Genomic DNA, 21,069 nt, shown 5'->3' on the forward strand with positions numbered 1-21,069 from the left:
TCTGGGTGGCAATAAATATTAAATCTAATTGGGAGGTGAGTTCTTAAAATTTGTCTGACAGATCAATTTTGCCCAACTTCTGGAGTTTGGCAACTTGGGGCTGTGCTACCCTGAGCATTCGAACCCAACCTAAAAGAGGGTTGGGTTGGACTGAGTTGAAGATTGGGAAGTCACATAGGACCAAGCTCATTAAGTCGATTTCTGGGTTATCTTCTTGAAGCAATTCGTGACTTCGTGTAGATCTTATGTTTCATGCACTAACCCTTGAGGTTGTTTGTATTTAAGATGAAACATAATATATTAATATATCAAGCTCCTTGCAATACAATTAACCAATTAGAACGTTCTCCAATAGCGCTGGAATTTGCTAAATGCATGAATTTCCAGATTGCCATTGCTACAGCTATTTCATAATGAGAAATCGATTTTACACGGTACATGCTTCTGGGTTTGCTTGCCTTGATTGGGGGGGGGGGGGGGGATTAGGTCAAAATAATATGCACAAATTATTGTACAGGGTGTGCGCTCTGTTTGCTTGCCTTTGTTTCCTTGTGATGATCACAGCCAAATGCAATCTCTGTAAATTCAAACAGAGAAGCCCAACATCTGGACAATATATGTCCATAATTTTGGGTTTCATTTTTCCTTCTCTTCCCAACTTCTATCAGGTTGGAGACTAGCTAGGAGGTGAGATTCCCCCATCCTCTCCTATAAAACCAGCAGGACTATAATCATATAAAGTGGGGTACTCGGTGGGTTCAGGAGCTACAGTTGTTGCTGTTGTATATACCGGTTCAAGGTTATCATTTACGCTTTTCTTGGGTCTCTTTCGCCTTCTGAGATTCTGATTTTGCAAGCTTGTGGCCCTGACGGGATCATCCCACTCATAGTCCAATGAGTTGGGTTCATTAATCTCTGTATGAGAATCACTGTTCTTGGGAGCCCTCCGTGCTTTTGGGGGAGCATGCTTGTCCAAGCTGTCTTTTCTCTGCAAATAAAGCATTTTAGTGTAAATAAAGCTCTGCAATTTAATAGGTAGCTAAAATCCAATTTTTCTTTAAGATGTGATTTGCTTATTTTTGTGACATTACACAACAATTTAAATAAACATGGCAAATATGGTAGTCATAGGTGAAACAACCAACCAATATTTTCAGCAAGGTATGGGAATCTGCTTAGGAATTGTTTCTGTGGACATTTAAAAGTCTCTACCTCCCTTGGACATTCCATATATCATGGATGCACTCATGCACAATACATGTAGGAATATGGCATCAATTAAGGATTCTAATATAATTCAAACCATATTGATATTCGATAATGTGCTTGTGTGAAGGAAATGTTGCTATTAATGATGTGCAGTCGCATCACATGCTTGGTGTAGATTTATGATACAAAGAGACGTAAGTAAAACTTGGATGGTCAGAATGACCCACCACGTATTGGATGTATGAAACACAAAAGAACGAAGAGACCAAATGATAATTTTCAACCAAGAACCATGGTAGTCAAAGAAACAAGGATTGGTCCGGAGTTACCATGCAAAAAGGTAACGGGAATTCGGAGAACATGATGTCATAGCCAAGGTGGTATCTCACAAATAGATGATACTAATAAGCATGCCAACCCAAAAGAAAAATGTGCATGTAAATAGATGATGGCATAGCCATGGTAGTAGCTCATGGGATGATAAGGAACATCTAGATCATCAAACTCAGAGTTTGGCACTTGGTATTGTATCAATTTACCACCAGGTCCATGACCTTGGCATACAGTCTTTCCTTATTCACTTATTTATTTTGAAGTAAGGTACCAAGGTTTAATTGAACATACCTTTTTATTACTAGTCTTGACACCCTCTAGATCCGAAGTGGGTCCACATCCAGCACTCTGTGATCCAATGTTTGTGAAATCTTCCAAAGATGCATCCCCTTCTGCATCTAGATGTATGGCCTTAGTTCCACATTTCTTCTGCGGATCCTTACCCTAATGGAACAAACACAACTAAAATGGAATGATCTTATGAAGTTTAAATTCTCTGAATTGCAACTGGGGCCCTACCTATAGCTCAGAAAAGATAATGGAAAAACATGCTAAATAGGAATAATCAAAGTGGATTTAATAGAATACAATTAAACAACAAAACTAAGTTTAAAAGTTAAGAAGTGACAATTTAGATCCTACCTGTGGTGGAGCCTCTCTCAATTTTCGCTCCAACTGAGCATCATCAAGAAGTAAAGAAACAACATCTTCAGGTGTCAACAGGTCACCTTGAACATGGCCACCAGTCATAACCAACTGTTGCACAGCATTTTTCTGACTTGCTCTTTGCAGAATCTTCTCTTCAACCGTCTCCTTACAAATCAACCTATACACAGTGACCTGCATAGTATAATATATCCTCTTTAGTTGTAGAAAGTAGTCATCTAAAAACTCCATACACATGAAAGAAACCCAAAAATATGTAAATACATGCACATACATAGAATAAATACTAGAAATACCAACTGCAAATATGAGCAGCATATATTTTAAGGTTTTAGGGTTTTTGTTTGAACTCATTTAAAGGATTAAAAAATTTACAGACAAGATGAGAAAGAAGAGGTTTACTCCAGTGAGAACATTGTACATGCATTATTTTATTATTAATTATTTATGGAGCAAATAATTTTATTTTTCTCACCCAATTGAAAGCTGATAATTTAGAGAGAAGAACTACCTTCTAACAACTAAGTCAAATTTCTTGGTTGGCTATGATGCCCAGACACAGATGTGGAAAAGGGCACAGATATGGTAAACAGAGATAAGACTCACCACTGACAAACCTGAACATGGATTAATGGATGGATACAGGTGCAGGTATCCCATGTAATATGCTTATATCATGGATGCAGTTGAGTTGCTCCATTGCAACCTGGGTGACCGGGGTTCAATTTTTTTTTATTTTTATAGGAAATGGTAACTATCATTGATGATTTTAAATAAAATTACAAATTTACAACCAACAGGATGGGTGGAAACATCAGAACAAAAACCTTACAAACAAGCCCAAAACAAAACCTCCCTAGTAACTCCTTGCTTAGCTAAAGTGTCAGCCAACCAGGGTTCAAATCTTGGAAACAGCTTCTCTGTATGTGCAGGGGTAAGGCTGCGTACACCTGTCCCTCCCCAGATCCCACATTGGCAGGAGCCTAAAAGTCAAATTTTGTTACGAAAATTCCCACGGTCTTTCATAGTTCTTTAATAATATGTTATCTATGACCAATCAGGCCAACCTATATTTGACAAACTGACAAACCCCTAAACCAAGGGGAACTACAAAAACTGTTTGTGTACAATCAAGACCCACCAATACAACAGAACTAGACAATCTCGTCCACTTTCAAATGATATATTTTTAAGTTTCATGCACTGGAGGTGGGGCCTCTTTAAGTCCACAAGTACTGAAGTAGTTGTCAACATCACAAGGTTGCTCCATAGAAGTAGTGAGTAGTGAAATGAAAAGGAACATAAGCAAATGATGAATGAAAGATGGGTGAACCATCAAGCAAATAAGACTGTCCTGTTAGATCCAAGGTATGACAAAAGAAAGATTGACTAACCTCCTTGGTTTGACCTAGACGATGGGCTCTATCCATTGCTTGTAGATCCAGAGTAGGATTCCAATCACTTTCATAGAAGATTACGGTGTCAGCAGCTGTCAAGTTAATACCCAATCCACCAGCTCTGGTACTTAATAGGAATACAAAAATGTCACTCCTACAGCAATAGAGAAGTCACTTTTGGTCATCTCAAATTTGTATGCTTTGACACTTGTTGAGAAAAAAAAAAAAGACGAAAAAAGGGTTCAGAGTAACAATACCCACCGATGTTGGAAATCTCTGACCATGTCTCGACGATCCATGATAGTGGAAGATCCATCAAGTCGAAGATACCGGTATTTCCTATAATTCATATAATCCTGCAAATAAATATATGACATTAACACCAAAACAAACTCCAGGAAAACAGAGGCAGGCTTAAGAAATGAGAATGGAACTATTTGTTGTTTTTTTTTTTTTTTATTGAGAAGAAGGTATTGTATTGAACTTGACAAAAAGTACAAGTGTCAAGTATGCTCCATGTACAGCCAGAAACTATGAAGGGAAGCCACCCAAAAAATCTTGGCTCTCCGAACTAAATACAAAAAATCAGACTGTGGCATTAATTAAACAGAGTGCTATCTCAAAAAACTGATGATGTAGGATGTCTTTGAACAGATTGTTGGCAGATAACCAAGAATGCAAAGTAGCCACAGCCCTAGCCACCACATTATCTATAGGGGGCAGACCATTTTCTTCAGGTTTTGGGCATAACAAACAGCCAAAGGCAGTGGAGCATTAAGGGGTTCTTGGACTGAGTTAGAGCATAGACCTTGTGAAAGAAAAGTATTGTGGTCACACAATACAATTGTCCCAGGAAACTAACATATTCCCAGTATACAAACCATAAAGCATCACTTCCTCTCCCACCGAAGTACTCTTTAGGCTTGTTGGTTAAAAAATGTAACCCTTATCCACCAACCTAAGCCATTTATAAAAAGACTAGCAAAGCTGACATAGGTAAATAGGGAATCAAACCACATAATTAACTCCCAGATGTAAAAACACCATTAGCTATTTTTGCAGGACATGTCCACATTGAACTCTCAAGTAAATTACATCACTGTCAGCACCCAAAAAGTGGACACTTGCCCCCTCTTGCAAATCCTCTTTTAGACACCTTGCACGACTAATCCGACACCCCCTAGGGACTCGAGGTATGCTAAAACCCTCGCCTGTCAAGTTTCATCTCAATGCTCCGCCATTTAACCCTTGATCAAAGCAAAATTCCTTCTTAGCTGTCTTCATTGTTCAAGAACCAGGATCTCGTAAATCCCCTAGATGCAGACCTCTTCAGACCCATTTGACCCCACTAACGAGTTTGGAACCCTTGAAAACCTCACCCCACCAAATTTCGCATAAAAACTCCATTCCTAGCCTTCAAACCAAGCAAGATTCTATTTCACAAGTTGTCATTTGTTTGCACAACCCTCTCATGATATAGCATCAACACAACAACCCTCCTTAAGTAAATCCTTACCACTCAAAAGCTGCTTACCCTTGGATCAGAATATTCCCTTGTTACAGCTTGTGTTAGAACCCCCTCCAAAACTTCAAAATAACCAGCACACCCTTCACACATCTTCCTTCCCAGAATCACCCCCAAATTTACCTCATTTTGACCTTTTTATCCCTGCAAACCATCAAAATACCCCCACACCTTTCTTCCCAAAATGCCCCCAAACTTACACATTTTGGACCTTCTTACCTCTGAAAACCCTCAAAATACCCAAAATGCCCTCACAACACCTTCCTAGAATACCTTCAAACCCACACTTTCGGAATATCTTACCCCTGAAAACTCTCAAAATACCTGGAATACCCTTCATACCCAGAAATTCTCTTCTTTTGGACCTTTCTACCCCTACAAGCATCAAAAATGCCTAAACTACCCCTGCTTGATCCCTATAAATAGAGGATGGTGGGAGGGACCCAAGGCATGAAATCAGCCTAGAAAACAGGCCCTCCCCCTCATTCAAATTTGCTTGCCACATCAGCCGAATCTAATTTCTCTTTTTATTTTAAAATCCTTTCCTTTTTACCCAAAAAAGGAAAGGAGAGAGTTTTCTATTTCGAGCCTCTCTCTTCTTCGTTCTTCCCAGAAATGGCAAGGGAGAAAGAGCTCGGTGTTGCAGAGAAGGGTGGTCGCCGTTAACCAGATTCGACTACTCCAGTTGCGGCTCTTCCACCTTTAACCAACACTGCTCACGATCTCCGGCGCTCGGATTCTGGTGTGCTAGAAGCTCCCAAGTCTGGCGTCTCAAGAGAAGTTCAGAGTTCCTTTCGAAACCCTTGGAGTTCACGGCGGGGTTCTTCTGAAAAATCAAAAGTTCCTTTCGAAACCTTTGGTGGTATTCACGGCGTTGTCCTTCTGAAATCTCTTGGGTGAAGCACTTTCTGTGAATCCTCTAGGCACAAAGGTAAGCTCCATTCGTTCTCTTTCATTTCTCTTTATTTTATTTTTCCTGTTATCGCCTGAAATGAATTGCCAGGATGGTTTGGGGCAATAGACACCAAGGTTCCCGTTCTCCCCAAGTAGGCTATTGACTTCAGGAAAGGTGTGACGGGAAATTACCAGTACCACCCCATTCACTGAAGCTCAGCATGAAGGAGAATGGAGCCCTGGTCTCAATGAGCTCCCAAGCCTGTAATTCTGGAATCCGAACTCACCCCATTCTCTTCCCTCCCCTTTCTTAAGACATTGAGCGGTAGATGTTCTGGTGCCAAGAGAAGCATGAAGGGGGGAACCCCCAGTATTGCACACTCATTGGCTTCCAACGCGAACAATTAGAAATAGGTGAGGAGAGAAAATGGTACCCTGAGTTCAATTAGCTTCTGCAGTTGAATTTTAAGACATAAATCTTATGAAATAAAAAAAAAAGGAAAAACAGTGGCTAGAAGCCGAGTAAACCATTACTGAATGTAGCAGTACATGTTTTTCTTATGCCATTTAGGACCTTTTCCTCACTGTCAAATCTTTTGTTAAGAGGCCTGTTGCCTGCTCGCATGGCATTTCGACTCAGAGGAAGCGGCATTCGCACTAACAAGGGAGAGGGGTGCCTAACACCTTCCCTCTCTCCATCCCAACTTACCTGGATTGCCTTATCCTGATGATTGAGTCACCATAATCAAAAGTTATTTTACTAAGAAATAACATAATCATGTCTAACTACATGCTCCTGGTTAACACGACCATGAATGTTGAACTTCCAAACATCAAACATGTCATGGACTCCCCATTCTTTATGTATTCATATCAAACAAATATTTCTCAGGGAATTTATCAGTCACTTTAGCTATCATTATTGTGGACAAAATTCTATTTCAGGTAAAAGTTGATCGACCATGGTACGGTAGTTATTATTAGCAAGTTGCTTACCTTGACCTACCCAATCAGTAATGCAAAGACAGGTTATCCATTTCTAGATGAGATACTCACACAACTTGAACCAACTATGCTTACCATGGCCTCTATGGTCCCCCTCATGAGGAGAGGAAACACAAAAATAAAAAGGACTAAAAACAGTGACAAAAAAAGGTTCAATGATTCAGCTGTGTCAAGTGTCACTAGTGGTACATGCATGAGTGCAACTCAAGGTAAAGTTGATAATGGATGTGACAGTGACTTGGCCAGATTGAGGCCAATTCTATAGTTTGTAGTGCCACAACATGACTAGGAAAATAGAAAAAAAAAACTACAAATACCTCAAGAATATTCAACATCTTTGTCATTTGTGCAAACAACAGCACACGATGATTCTCAGCTCGCAGGCGCTTCAATAAAATATCCAGTGTTTGAAGTTTCCCAGAATCCTGAATAGAGGTAAAGCCACAATCTTAATAAAACAAAGCTTTCATATATAAAAAACAAGACAAGCTGGCAATAGAAAAGAGGAAATAGCTTTACTGTAAGCATCTTTGCAGAGTCAAAGCTTCGCATAGGAGGAGAAGATCCAAATATTTTGTATGTGAGCTGAAGAATAGGTTGTTCAACAGGTACTTCAGAATCAATTACTTGTATCAAATGATGAGGACCATTGGGCATTCTAGGTCCATTACACTCTGATGTACGCGCAAAACCAAAGAAAAGCCTCTTAACCCATGGGTGGTGTAGTTCTTCTACCATTTTGTATGCAAAGTTTCTATTGGAGCAGTGAACATTAATCTGTCAAGACGAGAAGTATGAGTCATAAAGATAGTTGATGACCAATCTGTTCCTGCAGTAAATTAAAAAATAAATCAAGCTTACAGGGGGAGCTCTGACTCGTGGGATGAAAACATATGTTGAATGAAGGAGCCCGGTATTGAATACAAGCCTGTCCTGATGACAGACAATTAAGGCTTCATATGGGGCATGGCCAGGACCAGTTGCAATCTTCCTTCTAAGCAAACTAGACTTACATCTAGATGGCATCAGTAACATCCTTGTAACAGCTCTCACTGTCCCCCTCTCAAGGTGACCATATTCAGATTCATCAGCCTCAGATTCCATGAAATCCAAGATTTCATCTAAAAATTGTCTGTTCCAAACCATAATGGAATATAACAGCCTTTCCATGAAGGAACCTTTTGCAAGAAAAACAACCTCCCCTGGTGACAAACCCATCAAGTGCGTAAAACCAAATGTTCCACTTTTAAGAGGATAAGACTCATCTGATATTTTATCTTGTGGGAGCACAGACTGATAAACATTCTCTGGAGAGAATATATTGAAAAGCTTCTGAAATAGTTCTTGTTGAACACCATGACAGAAGATTGAACAAGGCATTTCAGAACTTTCAATTGTTTCTTGATGAACCAACTTCGGAACCTAAAGAAAAAAAAATGGTCCACCATGATCAATTCAGGAAGTATGAAAGAATATCCATATGCAATGGTCACAAAGGACAACTTGAAGGAAGTACCTTATATGTTATTGGATTCCAACCCCCTGCATAATGTATGTCCTCCAATTCCCCAAAGGGAGGAGGCAGAAGAGAATTTGGGATCATACCAAAGTACAGGTATGTGGTCCCCTCATTCCTTTCAAACAACTCTGGGTGGTTGCACACCTACCAGAACATACATAAATTAAAAAAAAAAACACACCGTTCGTATTCAACATGGAAGGGAACATTACAGACAGATTGACAACAAAGGAAAGCCACTCTTTTGTGCAAATATCTACTAAAAGAACAGATAGGAAGCCAGAGCAAGACCAAGGTACCTTCCTCAGCTGGATAACAATATTCATCAGATTGAGAATTTTCTTTTCATTGAGATGCCCTCGGCTTCCGTCAAACAACTCAGCAAGAGATATCTTATTCTTTATAGCTTGATAAAATGCTTGCTGTCTAGAACTCAACTTACAATGCACTGTTATCTCTGTTTTTCCAGTCATCTCTGTTATCACATCTTTTTTGACTCGCCGCAACATAAAGGGCTTAAGTACTGCATGCTGTCAAAAGAATAAGAAGCAACAAATCAGACAGGAATCAATTGCATAAGGTAATTTAACCAATACCCCAGGTAAAAAAGGATCTTTTAGGCATGTGATATTATCCCTTGATATTGAGTCATTCAACTTCTCAAGCAATATTCTCAGTGAAATTATCAGAACTGAAAACCTCCACTCACCAGTCTGTTGAGTTGGTGTTCGTTCAAGGTTCCTCCATGTTCTGCATGATTTTCAATGCTGATAATATACAAGGACAAAGAATGAGTAATGGAACCTTGACAGCTATAATGCTTACAAGAATTAAAGGATTAAAAAACAAACTGGCAACAGACAATATACCCTTTCGAAAACCACTCATTGAACTGCTCATGGCTGTCAAATAAGGTAGGCATTATAAAATGAAGAAGGGACCACAGCTCCGCCATGTTATTCTGTATGGGTGTACCAGTCAGAAGCAAGCGATTTCTACAATTGAAACTGAGCAATGTCTTCCACCTTATACTGCAAAACCAATATATTCATCACAACCATCAAGAACATAGGAAATCATGGAGTAAGGGTTATATTTAATGCATATAATGGCAAAGAACTGATGATTGTGATTGGACGTACTTACTAGATTGGAACCTAACTAATTCTTACCTGTGAATAATTTGCTCATTAACATGTAATAAGTTTACTGTGCATACTAACACATAGAGCTAAATAAAACTCATATTTAGATAATAATAAGAACCTGATTAAATTTTAAGTATCAACAAAAAAGAAACAAATCCTGCACCAAGACAATCAGGTGAAATTTATCTGCTAATGCACTATAGAAAGGTTATGAAATTAAAATAATCAGAAGCACATCAATCTGGAAGATGAAGTTAAACCTGTTTGAACTTTTAATAGCCTGGGCTTCGTCTAAAACCATATATTGCCATTTCACACGCCGGAAATACTTCTCGTCGGATACCAGCAGTTGGTAGCTGGTAATCAATACGTGGAATGTGGACTCCCTATAGGGAAAAATAAGAGAAAAGATGAAATAACCAATAAATACATTTTCCACAAGAAAAGGTACGGTACTGATCAAATGCTCCAATTAAGAAGACAACATTAATAAATAAATAAATTTACTGCACAGAAAGTGAAATACAAAATTGAATAAAAATTCTTGACATCCTTGCATAGCCACAAAACTAAATAGTAGCACTGAAGATGGATGCCCAGACAGTTGCAGTATTTGATCGAAGTTAAATATTTTGTTCTGCTGCATTAGAGATTGGAATTTTTGAAGTGCTTGGTTGGTAGGTTCATCAATGCTAATCCTGAGGAGCAAGTGGTGTTGGCAAGAATACTAAATAGTAGCACTGGAGAAGTTTACAAAATTAGGATTGTAACAGAAGGGGAGGATTTGGTAATTGAGAGCCATGATTTGGGAAGAGATGACATGAGAATGTAGCTGAAAGGCAGTGGGGGATATATAAGATACAAGACTGGCAGTGATACCGATATGCATTTTCATTACGGTCAAGTGGTTAAAAATGATAAGATGGGTGGAGGGGCAGAAAAGAAATTTCATCACTTTGGTAAGAAAAAAAGGTAGAACATGGATTTTAGGAAGGGAGATATGGACAGAGAAATGAAGTACCTTGATAATACAGTTGTCTTGCTTAGATGGTAATGTGGGAACAAGAGGTAAATTTTTAGGAGCACTTTCAGATTTTGTTACAGAGAAAGGTACCACATGTTCAATAGAATGTATCAGGAGCCAATGTTCTGAAAAGCCTCCCAACTTTGGAACTGAAAGCATCCTTGTTGTACAGCATAAATTGTATAGCCGTATAGGGGCATATTTTCTATACACTCACAGGCACATCTCCTGCTTCTTCTAATAAATCACTTACTTTTTCCCTAAAAATACATCCAGGAAAGCCTTTTCTATATCTTCTAATTTTGTTCCAAATATGAAAATCATGTGGTTATCCAGAAAGAAGGTGAAAAGAACATTGCTCAGGCAGAAAATTACCTTCTATACAGATGCTTTGGGTTGATGTTTTTCCTCAGAATCACCCTTTCATTAATTCCACCCCAGTATGGAAGTGCTTTCAAGTCAGGACAGAAACGACTAATTTCATCGGCCCAATTGTTCAAGACAGAAGCAGGTGCAACAACAAGAAATGGTCCCCATATGTTTTTCTCCTATACAGAACAGAATTTCCAGGTAAATACAAAAGAGCAATTTTCCCCCTTTTCTGGATAAGCAAAGGATCACAATAATCAAGCAAACACTATTTAATGAAGTATCAACTACCTCAGCTAAATGACCCAAGAATGCCATGGCTTGGATGGTCTTTCCCAAACCCATCTCATCAGCAAGTATACCATTCAAACCCTGAAGCACAAAAAGAGAAATTCCAAAGTTAAAACCAAAAACCATGTAAGGTAGATGAAAAGAAAGTTTATTTAGAAATCACCTACAACCTGCTCATAACAATTAACAAGCCACTGCAGGCCCTTTAGCTGATATTCTTTCAGGCAACCTTTAAACATTTCTGGTGTTTGCACCAATGACATAACAGGCATAGTTGAGCTGAGAGGATGGATAGTAAATTTTAAAGTCATAATCAGGCCAATTTGGGGAAAATTTATTATTAGCAAGAGAAAAGACACTCACGGATGAAGGAGATCTATATTGCTAGATCCTGAAATTGAGGTATCCTTTGGAGGGCCTTCAATATCAGCTGCTTGGCGCAGCTTTAGACATTCACTGTCAAATGCACTTGTTATTTTTCTCTGCTGGAAGACTGCATGTTGAGCGGCTCTAAGTGCCTCCTTTTTTAATTCAGCCTCCTCAGGATCTTCTTCCTCTCCAAGTTTAATTTCTGCAGAGCCCAAAGCTGCTTCTTGGTCATTCAATTCTCCATCACCCATGGGTAAAGCTTCTGATGGGTGTGAAATTGACTTATTTTGCATGAAATGACTATACAGCTCTGTTTGTGACAATAAGAAATTGAATCTCTGCTGTTGTCTCTTTGCTTCACGGAGCTCCTCTTCACGTTTCAAAGCTTCTGCAGCTTCTCTTTCCTCCTTCTTCCTCAGTTCTGCCTGCAAGCGAATAGCAGGGAAAGTGTAATGCACCTTATCAAATTATTCCAATCAAGTTCTTTATTATCTTACATATTCTTATTTAAAACCACAAAGAATTCCATGTATAAATTATTTATATCAAACAGATGACAGAAAGGAAATAAGATATTCAAAACAAAACAATCATTTATTTTCTTGTTTGCAGATATATTTATGTACAAATATAGGAGGCCTGTGAAATGCATCAGGGTTTAGTTAGCAACCAACCTCTCTGCCTATTACTCTGTCCAAACGAGAGAGTTTTAGTTTTTCAAAAATAAACTTTTGCAGATGCTGTTACCTCTAGACATAAAGAGATTATAAAAATCAAATCACCCCCCCTTGTTCACAAATTTATAAGGTTTTACTGCATTATTAATTCTCTAGATACCTTTTATTCCATGCTAGTATAGGCACATAAGCAACAGAACAATGAGTCATTTAAGATTACCAAACTACTTTACAACATGTTGAATGTTGAAATTATAATTTATAATACCAACTCAAAGCCAGATTATTTAATTAACATGTCACATCTGTTTAGTGCCCCTAAACAGCCTAGTAATCAGATGCCAAACCTGCTTGGTAAAGATCAAATGGGGGTGTTCCAGATTTTAGGCTTTGTCAGTAGAAATGCAGCTCAGCCATTAAATGGTTCAGATTGATGAAGTCAACTGTGCATATGACTCAGTATCTAGCACTCAAGAGGATGATGTGACCCAAATGTTGAAATAAGCCCGTAGTAGGACCCAGCTCTTACCAATTTAACAAGTTGGCATCTTAAAACTTTTTGGAGTCTCAACCAGCTAAGCCCGTTTCCAAGTATTGGTAACACTTCCTAGTAGCACACTAAATGCACCTTGAGATAAATGTGGTGTTGTACTTCAATTTTAGATCTTGAGCCTCCAAGTGCACAGAGCTCCCTAATCTATAAAGATTTAGGGTCTAAGAAAGATGATTACATTAAGGTCCAATATGCATATACACATATATTGACCATTACTATTAATTATTAAACATTTTTTTGTCTTGTGATTCTTGTTCTTGGGAGAGAATCCATACAGTAACCATGCTGAACCAAAAACACATCATGTCAAAACATGACCTATGAAATTCCACAAAGAAGAATAATTGCACCTGCTCCTTATCCACTCTTTTCCAGAACACCATCATATCTCTAGCCAGTTTTCTAGTTCGGTTTGTTGCTCCCCTCATCAGTTTAAATGACCTACTCACCTTCAATTTCACCTGGTAACAAGTATCAACTGTCAGTGGTTTTCCAAGCACTAGACAAATTATAAACAACTTTGGTGACAATTACAAATAGAGTGTTAATAAAAATCTACATGCCTCTCTTTGACAGGTTTCAGAACACCTCTTGGCATCAGCTAGCTGCTTCCTGTGGAAATTTGAGAAAATTTTGTGATATTTTGGTATGTCTTTTCTCACAATGTTTACCCAAACCTTCCCAATCTTCTCGAACTCTTCTTTCACAATCATGGTTGGATCTTTCTTCATTGTTTGCTTCTTTGGTAGGCTGCGTTCAATGATCTATTCCCCAAAGTGATAAAACTGAATAAGAAAATAACAATAAAGGAAATAAGATCCAAATAGCTATAGTTCAAGCCAAATACTGACCTCATATGTGTCTCCTTTCTCCAAAACCTTCACATAGTAAACCTGCAAGGTACCTGCCTCAGACATAATTGACCGTTGTATTCCTCCAACTGCCCCCTCTGGGATGGAAGATGAATCCAACCCAATATTAGATACTTGAAGATTGAACTTTTGGACAGAATTAGAAGCAGGTAAGGCTTTTAATCTTGCCTGAAGTGATTCATACTGGGGCTGCAGCTCACCAATTCCTGTCCGCCTTTGAGGCCCAAATCTTCCATCAGAGGCTACTATTACAGCTAAGGAACCCAAATCCAGTGTACCCTTTAAGTAATACTCCTCCACCTGAATGTCTGAAAAGCTTGGCAAGTTCAAGGAAGCTGCCAGTATATCATAAGTTGGAGGAATCCTATAAGCGATCCCTTCCCCAAGATCCAAATAAGCAGAATCAGCAGCTGAAGAGAACCTATCAGTCCCATATTCTGATGTGAGTTCATAGTAACTTCCAGTCTTACGAGGATTAATGTCATTAAGATAATCTGATGGCGTTTCCATCCCATGCGGCACTCTATCCTCAGCACCCAACTTCTGACCCTTGAAACCAAGATTACGCTTCAGAACTGGCATTCCCATTTGGATGGATGCTGGACGAGAGGAGTCTTTGAACCTACCCCTCCTGTACTTTTGAATGTGTTCCCCAAGCATTGACCGGTACCACTCCTCTGAAATGTGTCTCCCGTACTCCCTGTCTTCCTCCTCATCGTCACTGCGGTCAGCGCCTCTCCTACTTGAAGAATTTGAACCAGCCTCAGCCTCAATTGCCCGCCTGTTCTTCTTCCTTCGTCCCAACTCAGAGGATCTCTTTAACAAACTCCCATTCATATGGTCCCTCATGGTTCCTCTACCTGTTCAAACCAACAATGTACATATAAGTTAAAATTGTCTACTCAACGGTGGGTATTAATGATGAAAGAAAAGGCAGGAATTTGCAAATTATGAATGCGTCTTCAGGCCTAGAACCGAAATGAACAATTCTGATTGTGACTCAAAATCTCAGAACGAAAATCCAAAATAGAACAAAAAAAATAGAAAAACAACATTTTAGAATTAATAGTGCCTACCTTGGCTACCTCTGGTCTCTTTCTGACTACTATTCCCATAATTATCAAAATCATCATCTTGTTGGGGAAATTGAAAGTTCATCAAATACCACAATACAGCAATCCAAAAACAAAAAACCAAGAATAGAAATACATAACGTAAACCACAAATTAAACCCTACTTTTTCACAAACTCGTCACGTCCCAAAGACAAAGCTCCCCCTCTCCCCATAAATACCTTGTTCGGATTAAAAAACAAGTAGAACCCATTTGAGAATACCAAAAACCCATCACTAACCTCGAGGTTAAACAGATTGGAGTACGACAAATTCCTTCCTCGAGTGTCGCTTGTGCTCCATCAATTAGGGTTGCGGCCTCTGCAAAAGCAACCCTAAAAACCAAAACCTTAATTGCCGACGGAACATAGAATGTGATATTCTTGAACTTGTTTAGGAAAGAAAAAGGAGAGCTTTCAGGAAAAAGAACATGTGAAACCGCATGGCGCTGTGCGTCTGCGCATGATGAGCAAGAGTAGAAGAAGTAAAGGAAGAGGAGAGAGAGAAAGAGACGAATTGAAGAGACAGACGGTGAACAGGAAAGCATCTCGAATGTGCTAGTGTGCGCCGCTGGGTTATGTTTCTTAACGTGTACTACGTGTTTCATTCGTTCGATAGCCAATTGCCCAATTCGCCACCGAGCTCCACTTCTGTCTCGGTCTCAGACACAGAAACGCAGAGCTTCATTCGAAATACTTCTCCGATACGATACGGCTATGATCTATCATGAGAGGTGGGTCCTCATTAGTTTCAGGATGGAAGGGTACCAATTCAAAAATCCAGACCGTTAAAACTGGTGGGGACTTGCAGAAAATTAGACGTACACAATAATATTAACTTCTGATCTACGTACAGAGCTGAAAAAGTCAAAACTGGTAAGATCAGGGGGCAAAAAAAATCTGGGAAATTTTCCTACAAAAACTAACCTATTTTCAGTATTTTGTTTCAGAGCTTAATGGTGTATAATGTTCATTTTATTTTTCAGACAACTAATGGTGTATAATGTTCATGGAATCGAGTTGCAGGAGCACCAACAACTTGAATTCGCCATGACCATACCTATTGGTAATTGGTTTATAGAAGCTACTATTTTATTATTCAAGTGCTTACCAGAAAACAAAGTTCTTGTTTTTCTACAAAGTTTTTTTTTTTTTCCTTTTCTTCTGAAAGTATTCGCAAGGAAGAAAAAAAAGAAGAAGAAAGAACCGTAACTAAATACATCAAACTAGAAATTTTACCTACTTCTCTGCAAATACAGCTGGAAAGCAGGAGGAAAGGAAGGGTTGTAATTGGGCATTCTCAAACGTCCATGGGAGAACTGGATTATAACTTCAGAATGTGTTTTAATGCATATGGCAATATTCTGGATGGAAAGTGTTGAATTCTATGGAAAATCATTTTTTTCCTTGTTTCTTTAACATGTCATTACAGGGAAATAATCTTTTTCCTTGTAATTGCAGAGAAATAACTGTCTTAAAACAATTAACTGAATTTCTGTTTCATTTGTTCATAAGTAAATAAAGATTCATTTCTCTTTCATTTGTTCATAGGTAAATAAAGATTGCATACAAACTGGTTGAGCTAAGACCCGTTTCAGACCAATACTTAATAAGCTTGCCCAGTTTGGGTTCACTGTTAGGCTCAGCTCGGGTGGAGTACAAATATAAATATATAGAGTACAAAATCCTGTATTTTATATGTATTTATACTGTACATATTTATATTTATATTCTTTTTAAATTGAGCCTTAATACGTTATCAGAGCTGCAAATGGATGGAATTGAATTGGATTGTAATTGGATATTATTAAATAGTATTAATAAAATAAACTTTCTCTCAGAAACTAAATTAAACTAAAAATAATTTTCATTCTTCTTTTATGCTTCCCGGGCTCTTACAAGATTATGCTCTGTTTTGGACAAAGATACATATAACTCAGTTTTTTAATGGTTATTTACTTATTTTACTTTTCTCTCCAATAAAAGGTAGATAAAAAGGATATGGGTAAAAGTAATAAAAAAATTATTTAATTTATCTAAGATCATAGCTAGCGAGGGAGAGCCCTGCCAGCCGAGTCAAGAACTAAACACATGCAACAGGTCTCAGGGATGGTAAGCGCTCCACATTGCCTTGTTCACAAGCCAGTATGCAGCCACATTACCTTTGTGATGGGTGTGATTGTAGGAGATCTCTGATATAGAAGAACACTTATGTTTGGTTTGAAGGAAAAAGGTAAGGATTGGAAGGGAAAGCTAGGGAAATCTTTACAAACACAGCTAATGGTTTTGCAATCCTTCAGAAGAGATAGGCACTTCCACGGGGGATTGATTTGCTCCTTCAGCATTGATGTAGGCGCACATGGCAGGCTCTATGGTGCGTGGACACATGACGTCCACAGATGGTAATGCGCAGCACAAGGCAAATCGCATCCTAACCGTTTGCTTGTAACTAACTCCAAGTAGGTGGAGTCACTCCCTAGGTAACCTGTCTTGGCATTTATTGCTCTCAGCTCTCCAGCTTCTTGGTGACCTCGTTTGAGTTATCCTATTCAAGCCTCGTCCATCCTCTTTGCTACATCCTTACTAACTTGACTGTCAGAGTCTCCACCCCTAAAATAACACCCGAGGCCTTCTTCTTTCATAGGTCAAACTTACAGGCCCTCGACTTCACCAGCCCTTGGACTCTTCAACTAGCCCTTGTCTCAGAAGTAAAGTTGCATTGTAGCCCTCGGCCCATTTTAGGTAGCAACAAGCATTTTGATTATGAGTTGAGAATTGTTGGGAAATGGGGTCACTAAAACTTGGAGGAGAAGTTCTGAGGCGCGTCTGAAGACACCATCTTTAAAACGTTATTTGCCCCCATTCAGTTTCACTAAGTTTGCTATTGGGTTACAGGCAAATCTGTTCCTATGATACAACAGAGCCTTGGGTGAGAATCTATAACCAGTAAAGTTGAAGAGTTTTCGAAGAAACTTTCTCCGAGACTGTAGCAGAACTGGACTGAGAGAGAGAGAGAGAGAGTAAGTGATTTTTGATTTTTTTTTTGTAAAATGCTTGATTCACACTCCTTAAATAGTTTTTGAAGAATTGTAAAAAAGATGAAGGTGTTGATTCAAAGAAAGACACATTGAATAGTCACAATTTTAAACATTGTGACTAAGGTTCAAAATATCAATACAATACGACTTTCAACCTATCATATCGGCACTTAGAAATGGTCGAAACTCTTTTTTTTTTTAGTTTTTTTTTTCAAATTTTGGCTTTTTGGAAAGCTTATAACCTGTTTTTTATTATTAAAAAAATTGGGGGTTCAAAACATACTTTGAATTGTGCCCATTAAAAAAATTGGACCATGACTGTGACTATTTAAAAGGTAGTTAACAATTAATGATTGTTAATTTTGAATTGTGCCTCTTGATCACACTCGATCGAATCGTGGTCGTTGATTATATCAACGGTCAGCATCGCACCAAAAAGACAAAGTTGCCTTTCACGAGCAAAGTGCACCTCATTGCGCCATACATGCATGTGCATGCGTAATGCTACCTAAAGAGTATAAATCAACTCCTATTAAAAGACCCAAAACAAAACTTGTAATTTTTCAATGTGGGACAAGTTAAAAACTGATTTTAATAAGAGAAAGGCTATTTTTCAAAACATGTGTGCAAGTGAAAATTCTCATGTAATTGACCAATCAAACCCATTGGATTTAATGTCTAATGAGATTAAAATCCAACAAGAATCACCTTCTATGATGATCTACGAGTAATCCATTTGCATGGCCAGCTTATGAGCCTCGAATGCAGAGCCAACACAATTGAAGTTGTACCCAAGCTGTCCATTTTTGCATTCACACTTGACCCTTAGGCTGTGTTTGGTTGCTGTGCAATTTTATTTGCACTAATACTAAGGCATGGAAGTGCAAATGAAAAAAAATGAAAATTCTTGTTTAATTTTATTTTTTTGATTTGACTTTATTCTGCTTCATGTCTTAATTTACTTTATTAGTACTGCAATCAAATAAAATAAGTTAAAATTGGAAAGAAAAAATAGGTCAGAATTTACATTCAAATCATTTGCACCGCCATAGTTTTGTATCAATGCAAATTTATTTGCACTGCAACCAAACACAGCCTTATGATTTCTCGCTATGGCATCAAAGGCACATCTTCCATCTGACTTTGTTGAAACATCTAAGTTAATTTCCATGACTCTTGGACTTAACAGTGTCCATTTTATCCAGCTTAAAGCTTTTAGGGGTAGAACTTGGATCAGTATGGAGGTTATTGGCCTCAGAAAACTCCTCTAACCTAGTTACAGCCTTCACTGCAATCTCCTCCGGGGTTCGGGGTTAAAGCCCGGTATTTAAAAACTGTTTCATTTCTATTTTTCCATAAGAATCAGAGGATGAATAACGATGTTGTCTCTTAGTATTTGGCATTCAGTCCTAACAATCTCGTAGCTTCATGGCTTTTATTTTTTTTGTCAATCCCTATATTTACTTTTTATCAGTCATCTTTTACTTTCAATCTAGAGAGAGATGAATGAGATACTAAATATGGAGAGAAGCTGTTGTCGATAAAACAAAAAGAGAGAGAACAATAATATATATATATATATATTATAAATGCAAATACATGATATATATCGGTTATAGTCAGTTTTATATCAGGTTACAAAAAGTACAACGGGAACCAAATAAGGGCATCAGGTTTTGTCATCTTTTAAATAGAGACCAATCGAACTATTTAAAAAACCGACCATCTCGGATCAAGTTGATTGGTTTATAACATCTTGTGATTTGTGAACAACCCTCGCCTAGAAGCCTCTCCGATATAAGTGGGGTGTCTAGTTTATACAGTGATAGGTGGTGTTTTCATTCATGTATCACTATGGTCATACAAGTATAGATAGATGGTGTAAGGGAAGTATTTAAGGCAATGCTGGCCAATTGATTGGTTCTAGTTACAACAATTACAACACCAGCCATATTGCATTGACATGTAATTGCAGGTACATTAATTAATTTCAGTATCTACCCAAAAAGCTACAAAGCACCTTGAATTTTAACACAACACAAATAAAAACAATGTTAGTTGGATATTCAGTTTTCATCACATCAATCTCTTAGGTCATAGTGAGATATGGCATGGTGCAATGTTACCAGGGAAAGTCCAAATTATGTTTAGATATCTCAGAGATAGAGAAGAAGAAAAAAAAAAAAAAAAACATAAAATGATCTTAAGCCCCCCCCCCTCTCTCTCTCTCTCTACCGTATCTCTATCTACGTGTTTGTGGGAGTTGGGATATTTTCAATTCAATTTGTTAATAAAATCAATCCGAGCCGAACTATATCCACTATAACCCCATCTCATATTTTATTTATTAAATTAACCAAAGTGTCACCTTCAACCTTTTATAAGTCCAAAGTTCAATTTCCAATCTTCTCTCTTCGTTGGTTTTGTGGTTTTTCATTGGTTCTGAGATTTTGGTCTCAATTCCTCTGCCTTTAATTTCCATTAGTATTCCATTTGTCTGTTTTTAATTTCTAGATCTCACTTCTGTTACAACTGTAACAGAAGTGGGCAAATCATTGTAGCAATTAAACAATGCAGATCCAGTGTCGCTTGTAATAGAAATGAGGCCTCTCAGCAAACACCGGTGCTTCTTCCTTCTCTACCCTTCCTTTCGGTAGGCTCCTTATGACTTTTTGATTTAGAAAGAGGATATAGGGAAAAGCTTTAATTCCCTTTTTAATTTCTTTTTTTCTCCACCCTTCCTTATAAGGCCCCTTATGACCTTCCTTTTGTTTTAGTAAGAGGATATAGGACAAACCTTTCCTATTTGCACGACCAGCAAACACACCAAAGAAACATAAGAGATTTCTTCTCATCAGTGTGAGGCGTTCATACTTTCTTCATATTACACTTCCATCAATTCATCCACCAGTGAAGTTTAGGGTCCTTGAATGGTAAAGTCAAAAACAACAAAAGCTCAAAAGCCGTTCTAATTAATAAAGTCAACAATATAGACGGGGGTTGCATGAAAGTAAATACTTGGCTCTTACTTAGATGGAAGAGATGTGTCCGACCAAAGCCCTTTTAC

General features: G+C 38.2%; 1 protein-coding gene across 4 annotated transcripts; it reads right to left on the reverse strand.

The window, feature by feature from the left end:
- Positions 1 to 273: 273 nt before the first annotated feature.
- Positions 274 to 15,822, reverse strand: LOC148844980 (chromatin-remodeling ATPase INO80-like). Of its 4 annotated transcripts, XM_088955039.1 has the most exons (22): positions 15,208 to 15,419; positions 14,023 to 14,714; positions 13,834 to 13,931; positions 13,546 to 13,746; positions 13,333 to 13,443; positions 11,744 to 12,174; positions 11,551 to 11,659; positions 11,381 to 11,461; positions 11,096 to 11,268; positions 9,957 to 10,082; positions 9,418 to 9,579; positions 9,258 to 9,315; positions 8,848 to 9,078; positions 8,546 to 8,692; positions 7,891 to 8,451; positions 7,549 to 7,806; positions 7,347 to 7,454; positions 3,867 to 3,961; positions 3,603 to 3,759; positions 2,185 to 2,382; positions 1,834 to 1,986; positions 274 to 988 (listed from the first exon to the last, which is right to left on the reverse strand). In XM_088955039.1, the coding sequence occupies exons 3-22, from the start codon at positions 13,897 to 13,899 to the stop codon at positions 677 to 679; spliced, it is 3,738 nt and encodes a 1,245-aa protein (XP_088811165.1). In that variant the 5' UTR covers positions 13,900 to 13,931; positions 14,023 to 14,714; positions 15,208 to 15,419; the 3' UTR covers positions 274 to 676. The 4 variants fall into 4 exon arrangements, 3 of the variants coding, with proteins under 3 accessions (XP_088811165.1, XP_088811162.1, XP_088811163.1); XR_016102245.1 differs by having other exon boundaries at positions 1,834 to 2,004; positions 13,834 to 14,714; positions 15,208 to 15,822; XM_088955036.1 differs by having other exon boundaries at positions 13,834 to 14,714; positions 15,208 to 15,822.
- Positions 15,823 to 21,069: the final 5,247 nt, after the last annotated feature.

The sequence above is a fragment of the Nelumbo lutea genome, chromosome 7, assembly GCF_056320005.1.
Source record: "Nelumbo lutea isolate HS-2025 chromosome 7, American lotus-T2T, whole genome shotgun sequence".
NCBI classification, from domain to species: domain Eukaryota; kingdom Viridiplantae; phylum Streptophyta; class Magnoliopsida; order Proteales; family Nelumbonaceae; genus Nelumbo; species Nelumbo lutea.